Source organism: Oncorhynchus mykiss, chromosome 9 (genome assembly GCF_057628025.1).
Source record: "Oncorhynchus mykiss isolate SJ-2025 chromosome 9, ASM5762802v1, whole genome shotgun sequence".
In the NCBI taxonomy this organism is placed as follows: Eukaryota; Metazoa; Chordata; class Actinopteri; order Salmoniformes; family Salmonidae; genus Oncorhynchus; species Oncorhynchus mykiss.
In genome coordinates this window covers 45,578,630-45,591,326 of record NC_143030.1, presented here as the reverse complement: position 1 = coordinate 45,591,326, position 12,697 = coordinate 45,578,630, and the positions used below count along the sequence as shown (strand labels likewise).

At 45.3% G+C, this 12,697-nt stretch overlaps 1 protein-coding gene across 2 annotated transcripts; it reads left to right on the top strand.

Moving 5' to 3' along the window:
* Nucleotides 1–880: 880 nt before the first annotated feature.
* Nucleotides 881–12,476, top strand: apeh2 (acylaminoacyl-peptide hydrolase 2). 2 transcript variants are annotated; one of them, XM_021615682.3, is made up of 22 exons: nt 881–1,030; nt 1,297–1,429; nt 1,948–2,080; nt 2,261–2,348; nt 2,463–2,538; nt 2,707–2,858; nt 3,055–3,189; nt 3,380–3,471; nt 3,603–3,640; nt 3,768–3,889; nt 4,406–4,466; nt 4,634–4,728; nt 4,812–4,863; nt 4,984–5,072; nt 9,395–9,530; nt 9,628–9,711; nt 9,914–9,994; nt 10,080–10,168; nt 10,328–10,536; nt 10,748–10,850; nt 10,943–11,049; nt 12,199–12,476. In XM_021615682.3, the coding sequence occupies exons 1-22, from the start codon at nt 1,019–1,021 to the stop codon at nt 12,305–12,307; spliced, it is 2,196 nt and encodes a 731-aa protein (XP_021471357.1). In that variant the 5' UTR covers nt 881–1,018; the 3' UTR covers nt 12,308–12,476. The 2 variants fall into 2 exon arrangements, with proteins under 2 accessions (XP_021471357.1, XP_090040433.1); XM_090184307.1 differs by lacking the exon at nt 1,297–1,429 and having other exon boundaries at nt 962–1,030.
* Nucleotides 12,477–12,697: the final 221 nt, after the last annotated feature.

Below are 12,697 nucleotides of genomic sequence, written 5' to 3'. Positions count from 1 at the left end.
GATATAGAGTACAGTATATGAGTAATGTAGGGTATGGAAACATTACCCCTGCCTGGTGATACAAAACCGCGACTCGTGTGAGAGCACTTTTTGCCAGTCCTGTCTGGTCTAGCGACAGTGAGTTTGTGCCCATAGGCGACTTTGTTGCAGGTGATGTCTGGTGAGGACCTTCCTTGCAACAGGCCTACAAGTCCTCAGTGCAGCCTCTCAGCCTATTGTGGACAGTCTGAGCACCGATGGAGGGATTGTGTGTTCCTGGTGTAACTCGGGCTGTTGTTGTTGCCATCCTGTACCTGTCCCGCAGGTGTAATGTTCGGATGTACCGATCCTGTGCAGGTGTTGTTACGCGTGGTCTGCCACTGCGAGGACGATTAGCTGTCCGTCTGGTCTCCCTGTAGCGCTGTCTTAGGCGTCTCACAGTACAGACATTGCAATTTATTGCCCTGGCCACATCTGCAGCATGCCTAAGGCACGTTCACGCAGATGAGCAGGGACCCTGGGCATCTTTCTTTTGGTGTTTTTCCAGTGTCAGTAGACAAGCCTCTTTAGTGTCCTAAGTTTTCATAACTGTGACCTTAATTACCTACCATCTGTAAGCTGTTAGTGTCTTAACAACCGTTCCACAGGTGCATGTTCATTAATTGTTTATGGTTCATTGAACAAGCATGGGAAACAGTGTTTAAACCATTTACAATGAAGATCTGTAAAGTTATTTGGATTTTTACGAATTATCTTTGAAAGACAGGGTTCTGAAAAATTGATGTTTCTTTTCTTTTTTTGCTGAGTTTATGTATCACTGTGGGATTGGATGGGGCAGGAGATTTTTATTATTTTTATGGTTAGTGCTATCTGGGATTCTTTGGATCAGAGTTGGGGTGACGTCAGAGTTGGGGTGAAATCCCAAAGCGCCATTAATCACTTCCTTTGTGAAATCCTACAAAATGTGTTGCTGCTGCCGCCTTGCGTTTGGTCTCTTCCATCAGCCCCTGTATGAAATGGTATCGGCCGTCGTGTCGACATGGAGTTCCTGGTAAAAGACAACTGTTGTTGTTATTATTTTACAAGTACCACTTTAGCTCAAAATGGACATTTGTGTTCCGTCTATGTTTATCTTAACATTCGTCTCTCTAGCCTTTAAAATGAAGCTGATACATAATGTTGGTTGAATGCATGCAGTCACATGCTTTAATATCACCTGTAATCGATGGAAGTGATTAGTTAGCTAGCTAATGCACTGTAAAAGTGTTTCCAAAAACCGTTGCCAGCTGCATGTCTAACTAACGCTACTGCACCTAGGCACGAATGGAACCCGATGCTATCAGCACTTTGTACCGTGAATATAGTGGGTATCCCACCCCTATTTCTGCCTTCGTGACGGCGAATGACTACATGGCACTATTAAACGGCACGAGTTTCACTTTAATTGCAGGTGAGACACTGCGCATACACATACACACACACACACAATAGAAATGTATAGAGATCGCAACGTTGTAACTGTCCCACTATGGTGTCTGTGAGCCCACCGGTAGCGCCTGAGGCCATCACCATTTTGAAGTCGTCAATTTTCTTCTGCTTCTGAGTTGTTTAACAAACTGAAAGGGCGTTTTTTTTTTTTTAAATTGAACCTTTTATTTAACTAGGCAAGTCAGCGAAGAACAAATTCTTATTTACAATGACTCACTGTAATGTAACCAGAAACAATAAGGGTGTGGGGTTTCTCGCTTCCTCTTAGGTCTCTGCTGCTACCTTAGAGTTACATAGAGGACTCACCTTTGTGTCTGTGCCATAAACCTGGAAGTGTATTTTGTTTTGTTTTTTTTGACTGCACGTACGCTATTATGTTTGCTTGGTTGGAAAAAATAGTTTGAATTACTTTTTTAAATGTATTGATAAAAATAAAAATAAATCATAGTTATTAACCTCTCCTTTGCCTACACCTATCAGAGTGGAGTCAGAGTGAGACCTTCCAGGGAACCAGACTGCACTATGCCCAGCAGTGGACACTGATTCAAAACTACAGTAAAGAGACCGACATAGACATCCAACCACCAAGCCCCTGCAGCCTTTTACACGGCGAGTAAGTAGACAGGCGGGCAGATTAACACTCCCCCACCACTCATTCTCCATCCCAGTGTCTGGTGTTGATGAAGTAATGTGTGTAAGATGTGTGTAGTGTAGGTATATATTTAAAGGTACGATAGGTCCTTCTCTAAGCTGCCATTTTCCATGCTTTCTTCCTTCCTTTCTGCTCAAATAGATTGCTGAGTTCCTATTCCCTGTCTGGAGATCTGAAGGCGGTTGTCAGGGAAACCAGCGGTCAGTTTGCTGGACAACAGTTCCTAGAGGTAAGGATGGAGTGGTCTGGCTGTGTCGGTCATCATTTGGCTAAATTCCTTCACCCATCCGGATACGGTGCATACTGGTTTGCTTGAACTTTTATAGGGTCTGTTCATTTTCAGGTGTGGAGCAACAGCAGCTTAAAAAAGATCATCCATCTCACAGCTCTCAACAAACATGGGAGAGTGTATGAGGATGGTAAAGGCCTTTTCTTGGGTGGTTTTAATGCCTACGGTGCTCTGAGTATTCTGTCCGATGCTAGACATTTTCCACTGTGGACCTAATCAGGGCCATTTGCTTGAATTCATCAGCCAGTCACTCTCTCCATGTCGGTCTGTCTCTTGTTCGCCGTCTGTTTATGTGCAGCTCAGTTTGGCTGCCTGGCCTGGTCTACATGTGAGAGCAGGCTGCTGTATGTAGCTGAGGGGAAAAGGTCTATAGGAGAGTCATACACTTCAGCCTCCAGCCCATCAGCTGGAGAGTCAACAGCAAGACCCTTGGGAAGCCCTTCTGAGAAGGTATCCGAAACACCCTGATCACTCCTCTATTAATTGTCTTTTTATGTTTAGCCATACATTCAGTTGGATGCAGTCTGTGACTTTTGGGTGGTTCTGGAAGTACTCTTTGGATGGCTGCTATGTTGCGTAAACATGATCCAGTGTTTATTTTATTTTCATGGCTTCAACACCCTTCCTTTCCCCTGTTGTGCATCAGGACAGGAGTATGTACTGGGAGGACTGGGGGGAAGGCTTGACCAGTAAAAGTGTCCCAGTGCTGTGTGTGGCCGACGTGGCCAAGGGCACGGTAACAGTGCTGCAGGGTGTCCCTTCACATGTTTCCCCAGGCCAGGTGAGCGCAAACAGGGCCTCACACACACACACACACCCATGAAGGTATTAGCAGAACATCATATGGTATTTGCAACTTCACTGGAAGGATCACTAGTCACATGTCTTGTAATCATGTAAGTCTATGTAATATCATGTTATGCCATGTACAGTAATTGTTGTCATGCTGATTGTCTGTCTGGTTAACACAGGCTCTCTGGGCCCATGATGGTGAGTGTGTGTTTTTTGTGGGCTGGTGGCATGAGCCCTTCAGACTGGGCCTGAGGTTCTGCTCCAATAGGAGGTAAGGAGCAGCCTGTGTAGTCTACCATGTTTACGTCATCTCACTAATCAATATTCCAGAGTAATAGACTGATCAAGAGATGCCCTTGTGTGTTATTTTAGAAAGACTAAAATGAAAACATCTGGTTTCAGGTCAGCTCTGTTTTGTCTGGACCTGGAAGGAAACTGTGGTGAGTATTTTATGTGTTGATTGGTTCATTGTCATGGTAAACAACTTGTTAATTCGCAGTGAATTAACAACAAAGCTTATCTTTGTAACAAAGCCTCAAACCTCCAACCCTTTGTCTATCCTTACAGAGTGTCTGTCTGGGGACACCAGCTCCGTCTCGTCCCCCCGTCTGAGCCCTGATGGACGCTACCTGGTGTACCTGGAGGGACAGGTGTTTGGCCCCCACAGCCAGTGTCTCACCATGCAGCAGGTGAGTCCCCAGCCCAGCCTCCAAACTCCCAGACCCTCAGTCCAGACCCTTCCCCTCCCAGCCTAGCCCCTAGTCCTCAACGTTACCTCCAGACCCCCGCTCCCAGCCTTGCCCCTAGTTCTCAGCGTTACCTCCAGCCCCAGCTCCCAGCCTAGCCCCTAGTCCTCAACGTTACCTCCAGACCCCCGCTCCCAGCCTTGCCCCTAGTTCTCAGCGTTACCTCCAGACCCCCGCTCCCAGCCTAGCCCCTAGTCCTCAACGTTACCTCCAGACCCCCGCTCCCAGCCTTGCCCCTAGTTCTCAGCGTTACCTCCAGACCCCCGCTCCCAGCCTAGCCCCTAGTCCTCAACGTTACCTCCAGACCCCCGCTCCCAGCCCCTTCATGAAGGAACTGTTATCGCCTTATCAGAAAGAAGCAAGGATGGTCTGGAGGTCAGTGGGGAGTGCTGTTTATGCTTCGCTGGTGGTACTCTGCACTATTATACTGTTATATCCGTACCTTCTCTCTGTCCACAGTATGACCTGGAGATGAGGAGTATCTCGTTGCTGGTGGACGTAGTCAATAGGCCAAAGAAAGGTACAGAAATTGAATAACTTTAACGCAACATTTTGAACTTGACATAGAATGGCACCTCATTCCTACTGCACTTTCCATCTCTTGCTTCTCACCCATTTCCTTCCCCGGACCAATCTATCAATCCCTCTCCCTCCCGTTCCTGTGACCTCCCCCTTGTCTGTCCCTAGATGAGTTTGCTGGGCTGTATGAGGCTCTGCCACCTCGTTGCTGGGCGTCAGACAGCCAGAGAGTGGTCTTCAGTAGCGCCCGGAGGAACTGGAGGGTATAGTGTAAACATGCACACAAGCGGACGCAAATAACTTTGTACTCCATGATCTCACTTTCCCATCTCTCCCTCTCTCCCAGGACCTCTTTGTAGTGGACAGGACCACTAGGAGAGTAACCCGCATCTCTGACCGTAAGCTCTCCTCTCCTTCTTTTATATGATTATTAGTATGTTAGGTTTTCATCTCGAGCCTCTCAAACTGAAACTAGTCCGAACTGTAGCAAACCGTTCAATCTTTCTCTCTCCCCTCAGCTGAGAAATTTGGGAGCTGGAAGCTGCTCACCATCCAGAATAACCTGATGGTGGTCCACTGTTCCCATCTGAACGAGGCCCCACGCCTGGTAATACAGTATTGTGGTCATTCGTATATCGCTCCTGTCATTCAGGTTACCACTATACAACGCTCCTGTCATTCAGGTTACCACTATACAACGCTCTGGACATTCAGGTTACCACTATACAGAGCTCTGGACATTCAGGTTACCACTATACAGAGCTCTGGACATTCAGGTTACCACTATACAGAGCTCTGGACATTCAGGTTACCACTATACAACGCTCTGGACATTCAGGTTACCACTAAACAGAGCTCTGGACATTCAGGTTACCACTATACAACGCTCCTGTCATTCAGGTTACCACTATACAACGCTCTGGACATTCAGGTTACCACTATACAACGCTCCTGTCATTCCGGTTACCACTATACAACGCTCTGGACATTCAGGTTACCACTATACAGAGCTCTGGACATTCAGGTTACGCCTATACAGAGCTCTGGGCATTCAGGTTACGCCTATACAGAGCTCTGGGCATTCAGGTTACGCCTATACAGAGCTCTGGGCATTCAGGTTACGCCTATACAGAGCTCTGGGCATTCAGGTTACGCCTATACAGAGCTCTGGGCATTCAGGTTACGCCTAATACAGAGCTCTGGGCATTCAGGTTACGCCTATACAGAGCTCTGGGCATTCAGGTTACGCCTATACAGAGCTCTGGGCATTCAGGTTACGCCTATACAGAGCTCTGGGCATTCAGGTTACCCCTATACAGAGCTCTGGGCATTCAGGTTACGCCTATACAACGCTGTGATCATTTAGGTTACAGTATTTTCCATTAGCACTGGCTGTCGGCTATACAGCCGGTTACACTCATTTTCACCCGGGTACTTTTTCCACTTAAATGAACTATGCTACTTTTTACAATTCACAAGTCTGGTGGAAAGAAAGTCCACAGAGCCCTCTCCCACTAAAATGAATGATATGCATCTTATAGCGTGTGTCAGTAAGTGAGCGATGACAGGGAGACGCTGCTGGTTTGACAGTCTGCTGTCTGTCCCGCCTCTCTACCTCCTGGGTGTGTGTGTTGTGTACGTTGTGCTTGAAGTCTATTTGCACGTCCCAAATAATGTGGTAACGATGAGTCGAAATCCATTTAGTACATTCTTTTCTGGCACATTAACTTATTTTCTCCATGGTGATTTTAGCATGTAAATCTTGGTGGGACAAACTCCCTCCAAGTTTTATTTTTCGGTGCATGTTAGCAAATCCACTACACAACACTAAACAGTACATTAAATTGCACTATAACGGTGACCAACAGTGCCCACAAAACGGCTAAGACCTACATAAAGCTGTCCCAGCTATAGAGCTTTCTTTTCAGCGCCTGAGTGAATCCTTACCACTGCTACACCTGCCTGTCAGCGGAGCCTTGTCTGGCAGCGAAACCCTTTCAGCCACATTTGCTGCCTTTAAAAAATAATAGCTGATGGCTGACTTGATTAAATAAATGTGTCTTGAGATTTCCCAGTTCCGAGTTTCCAGTTGTTTTGAATGCTGCAGAAGTCATGCTGGATTGACAGCACGGCTAATGTATTCAACCTTTTCTGGTCCATCGTGTTCAATGTTTATCCTTTTCAACACCCACTCCACTGAATAGCAGGCTAGTAATTGCTTTGCAACGTTTGCAGTTAGCCACTGATTCCTTCCAAATCACTCATGGTTGAATTAGCGATTTCCAACTTGGTGTGTAATGTTGATGTCCAACGGCCGACGAGCACCGACAAGTTTTGTCGTCATTTCTCTTCATATGACAACGATTTGCCAGTAGATTGTCGACTTAATTCATGACTGCTCGCTAAGATTTTGAATGTATGACGTTGACATGGTCAGTACAATCAAAACTACGGTAGCTATAATGTGATTTGACGTCATTTTATCTGTGGCCAATGACCTTGAGCCTTCTTGGATGGGCACTGCTAATGTAACTCAATGGATGCGTTTCAAACATAAAAGACGCCCTCGTCCACTTACCCTCGCCTTATGCCCTTGGGGGAATCCCTGCTGCCATATTTGTCGTCGGTCCAAATGATTAGCCAAGCAAGGGAAGTTTCCAACGTAAGCCCCTCAGCCCTCGTTTTTAATGGAATTTGCGGGTGTGCAATTATGTTCACTTCGGGGCCTGAAACGCCCCATAATTCAGTTCGCGATTATTGTACATCTGCTAAGAAAAGTCAGCCAAAACGTAAAACCTCAAGGTCAATATGGAGTCAACAGTAAGTAAAAACGAATGTAAATCAGTTAGAAATGGTGCTGCTAATACAAACACGTCTCATAAATATGTTTTTGTTTGGTTAGCTTTTGGAAATTGTAGAATAAAAAAATGTTCCTTCAAAGTTCCAGCTAGGCAGGCTAACGCTAGCTATCATACAGTTGGCGTATATTAATAAATATATAGTTAATATAAATAGACAGGCACTCATTGACTGTAGCGCATATAAAGCACCCACAAGCCACCTGTGGCTGAAAACACAATCATCGCAGGATGAACGAGTGATGAATTTCTGGTCAAGTGCGGTCCATTTAAAAATCGTTCCTTCCTCTTTCGCCCCTTGCTCTGCAAGTGTATACTCGTCAGAAGTCATGATACGTCATCAGAAGTGTCCACTTAATTTGAGAGCTGAGGAGAAAGGATGCGTCTTAAGTGTTTGGAATGCAGCCTATGACAGCACCCAAGGGGCTTGAGTTTTCGAACTCTACCTGTAGATTTTGCCGTGACCTAATGTCCCCGTGAGTGACAGAACACAGCCAATCACGGCGCAACTAGGGAACACATGCTTGTGTGTAACAAAATCGTCATGGAAAGGCATTTAATTTGCTGTATCAAGCAAGGCAGTAACTGCCATCTAGGGTCAAAGATCATGTCAATGTAAATAAAAAATGACCTCTTAGTAAGACAACCACATCTCCAATGATCTGCCTACAATTCATTTGGCTGGACAATAAAACAAGTCCTTTTGTTTTTTTGTTTCACTCTGAGCATTTACTGCTCTGTTGCTTGGTAGGGCAGAACTTTGATTTGATTGACAAACAAGCTTGACTCAAATGTTGTCTAACCTGAGAAAAAGTCGATCTCATATCCTTACCATTTCATAAATCATACAACTACGTTGTACGGCCATAGTATCGCATCGGGACAAGTAAACTAAAGATCTTGTTTTGTATTTTCGATATGAACTCGATCAGGACTTGCCAGACAGTGACGTTAAAGTGAGTGACTTGTCAGTAGTCTACCGAATCGCATCGGTAAGAGCTCATTTGGCTTCATCTTTCGCATACTGGTAGCTTTTTTTGTCTTATCTTGTCTTTAATAAAATACCATTTGAAGAACAAACATTGTGGCAATTCATATCTTGCAGTAAAATTCTTTAATCTCAAGAGAAGACTGGATAAATGTTTTATAAAGGTTTCTTTGCTTACTTAAAAAAAAAAAACTAGTCCTGATCATCTAAGCCTAGACGATATTTAATAAAAACTAGTCCTGATCATTTAAGCCTAGATGATATTTAATAAAAACTAACAATACACTGGATTCATACATTTCAGTCTTTAATTTTAAACACAATACCAGAAAAAAATCTAATTTAGGAGGTAAACTCAAAGTATTCAATCATTTGATTATTTCGGCTGGAATCAAGGCATTAGATTGTATTAGAGGCCACCAAAATTGAGCTTGTTTCCCAGAAAATGATTAACCGCCTGGGTGATCCCACCTGGTTACTTTTTTTATATTTGGTTAGCTACTCCATGTGCTTGTGGGAAACACTGAGGTTACCCCTATACCACACTGTGGTCCTTTAGGTTACCCCTATACCACACTGTGGTCCTTTAGGTTACCCCTATACCACACTGTGGTCCTTTAGGTTACCCCTATACCACACTGTGGTCCTTTAGGTTACCCCTATAACACACTGTGGTCCTTTAGGTTACCCCTATACCACACTGGTCCTTTAGGTTACCCCTATACCACACTGGTCCTTTAGGTTACCCCTATACCACACTGTGGTCCTTTAGGTTACCCCTATACCACACTGTGGTCCTTTAGGTTACCCCTATACCACACTGTGGTCCTTTAGGTTACCCCTATACCACACTGGTCCTTTAGGTTACCCCTATACCACACTGTGGTCCTTTAGGTTACCCCTATACCACACTGGTCCTTTAGGTTACCCCTATACCACACTGTGGTCCTTTAGGTTACCCCTATACCACACTGTGGTCCTTTAGGTTACCCCTATACCACACTGTGGTCCTTTAGGTTACCTGGTCATATCCCATCATGTACAGTTGCAGTACATTATCATATACGCATTGTGTAATTGCAGGCAGTGGCTTTTCTTCCGTTGGCCGGGGGGGAGGGGGAGGTGTCCTGGGACCCTCTAGGTGAGTCGTGTCTACGTGGCGCCATCGTCAATGTTCTGGACATCATCCCTACGCCCCAGGAGGAGAACCCAGAGTACTGTGAGTCAGTCAATGGTGGTTTAGAACTTGTCTGGTTGCCATAACTATGTCCTCGAGAAAAAAATTAATAATGTTAAGTTGTGTGTCTCTTACGCAGCTGGCCTAGACTTCGGTGCCCTGCTGGTTACGTCAAACCACCTTCCGTCACGCACCAAGGTCCCTCTGGTGGTGTTTATCCATGGTGAGAGAAACCTCTGGACAATCTAGATCCTGGGCCCATATTCATAAAGTGTCTCGTAGTAGGAGCGCTGGTCTAGGATCAAATCTTTGCTGTATATTTAATTTGTATAAAAACTGATCCTAGATGCTTTTATGTATATTGGAACCGATCTATGAAAGAGCTCACGGCGGACTCACTGAAGCTTATTTGTGTTCTTTCCCAGGCGGGCCGCACTCCCAGTTCTTTGCAGAGTGGAATGTCACTACAGCAGTCCTGGTCAAACTGGGCTTTGCTGTACTCATGGGTAAGATAGTGGACTTCCTCCTTGGCTCAGACCCACACACTGGTATCCACTGATAGAATATTGTTTCTCTCTCTCTGTGTTGTAGTGAATTACCGGGGTTCCACTGGCTTTGGCCAGGACAGCATCCTCTCTCTGGCCGGTAACATTGGGAGCCAGGACGTCAAGGATGTGCAGGTACCGAGTGAGCTCTCAGCTGAAAATATCTACAGCCAGAGCCTTCAATACAACTGTGTTTCTCAACCCATGGTGCTAGTCAGGTTGCTAATTTGTATTCTAACTCAATACTACTAACACATCTTGTGCAACTAACCTCAACCTAACTATCATTCCCAGAGGGCTGTACTAACTGCCCTTGCTGACCAAACTGCTGAGAAGCTCTTAACCCTTGACCCTGATAAAGTGGTGGTGATGGGTGGGTCCCACGGGGGCTTCCTGGCCTGCCACCTGATTGGCCAGTACCCAGACTTCTACAAGGCGTGTGCCGTCAGGAACCCAGTCATCAACGCTGCCACCTTACTGGGAACCAGTGACATCGTGGACTGGTGAGACTTGACACTCTCTGTCCCTGTCTGGAGAGTGGAGACTGTAAAACACTAATTAAAGTGCACTAGTTGGGGGATGGAAAGTGTGTGCACTGCATATTTAAGACTGTGTTTGCATAGTAATTGTATTTTTTTAAATGGTTATTTTTACAATGTGATTAATTGGTTGGTTGATGGATAGTTGTCCTTTGTCTCCCTCTACCTTTCTCAGGCGTTACTCTTGTGTGGGGCTGCAGTACTCTTATGACCAGCTGCCCACCCCAGAAGCTCTCACCACCATGCTCCAGAAATCCCCCATATCCTACGCACCTCAGGTTTGATGTTCATGCACACAAATACAAGCACGCTCCCTTATAAGCTGTCAATGAAACAAGCATATCATTTGGTTTCCTCTGTCTGTGTCCAGATCAAGTCCCCAGTGCTCCTGATGCTGGGGGGTAAAGACAGGAGAGTGTCCCCTCACCAAGGTTTGGAGCTGTACCGCTCTCTGAAGAGTAGGGGCTCCCCCGTCAGGTGACAACCGCTTGTTATATTATCCACCATCCTGCCCACATGAAAAAATAACTACAGATTACTATAGAATACCACAGTACTTACTATAGAATTTGGCTCAAACGCATTAAGAAGGAAAGAAATTCCCCATAGAACTTTTAACAAGGCACACCTGTTAATTGAAATGCATTCCGGGTGACTACCTCATGAAGCTGGTTGAGAGAATGCTAAGAGTGTAAAGCTGGCATCTAGGCAAAGGGTGGCTACTCTTAAGAATCTCAAATATAAAATATATTTTGATTTAACACTTTTTTTGGTTACTATATGATTTCATAGTTTTGATGTCTTCACTAGTCTATAATGTAGTAAAAATAAAGAAACCCTTGAATGAGTGTGTCCAAACTTTAGACTGGTACTGTAGATGAGAACTCTCTTGGTACATAGTATGGTCTGCAGCTTATCATGAGGTATTTGATCTCAGGTGACCCAAAAACTTGAGACTTCCTTAAAATTAGTTTGTGCACCAGCTATTGTTGACACTCCTCCTACCCCTCTCAGCTTACCCGACGCTGCCTTTTGATCTTGCCAGTGAGGTGTATTGTCCTTGTTCAGCCAAGACTCCTCGACTTATAGGATATTGCAGTTCTTCAGGTCCCGTTGATAGGATAGTCACCCACAGAGCTTGTCTAGTTTGTTCTCTAGTGATTGTACGTTCGCCAACAAAACAGACGGCAATGGCGGTCTAGATGTAGGCTGACATAGGGGTCAACAACCAGAGCTGCCGACTCGTTGAAGTAGAAATCTATATCCGAATCGAGGTTAGTGATTGCTGTTCTGATGTCCAGAAGCTGTTTTCTGTCACAGGAAATGACGTCGGAAACATTATGTACAAATGAAGTTTAAGCTCAGTGGAGGAAAAATCCACACAAAATAGCAGAATTTGGTCAGGAGCCTGTAAGACGGCAGCTATGCAGCGCCGTCCTAGTTTAGCAATGTTATTAGACGGTTCGTTGACCTGTGAACTCTGGGCCGTGTTTGTTAGGTACCCGATGGAAGCAAAACAAACTGAAACAGGGCGGGACTACCTGAACTTGTCCAATAAGACATTTGTTGTTTTTGTGTTCCTACATTGGCTGCTCATAAATACAAGTGTGCTTCCCCCCCTTGCAGGTTGCTTTGGTTTGCGGAGGACGCCCACTCTCTGGCTCGTGTGGACACTCAGGCTGACTGCTTTCTCAACGTGGTGCTTTGGTTCCAGCAGCACCTCCACCTGCACTGAGCCTCTACTGGTATGACTGGGGACACGCACAAAGAACTGTGGAATTAAGACAGCCACACGTGTGTGTACTGCACTCCCTTTGTACATTTCAGTTGTTACCAGGTTCTTCTGGTGTTGGTTTTCTATGGTTGCATCATGTTACGCCAGCAATAAATGTTTTGTTGAAAAATGACATCCTTTTGCGTTGATTGTAAATTGTGCACAACCTTCCGTGAGCTCCATGACGCAATGGATGATTTACTGAACTGCAGATGTGAGATTCCTGTGGAGTTGTCTGGAAAGCATCCAAAACACCAGTGTTGGGGAGGCTTCTCTAAAAATCTAGTTTGCCATGCTACCCATTACTTCACACTGGAAGACGTTAAGCTATACTGAAGCGAGACATAGCTG

Bases quoted from the DNA above. Each gene is read 5' to 3' on its own strand.
- apeh2 (XM_021615682.3), top strand. The intron at 10,537-10,747 runs GTGAGACTTGAC...TACCTTTCTCAG, and splicing joins ACCAGTGACATCGTGGACTG to GCGTTACTCTTGTGTGGGGC. The intron at 11,050-12,198 runs GTGACAACCGCT...CCCCCCTTGCAG, and splicing joins AGTAGGGGCTCCCCCGTCAG to GTTGCTTTGGTTTGCGGAGG.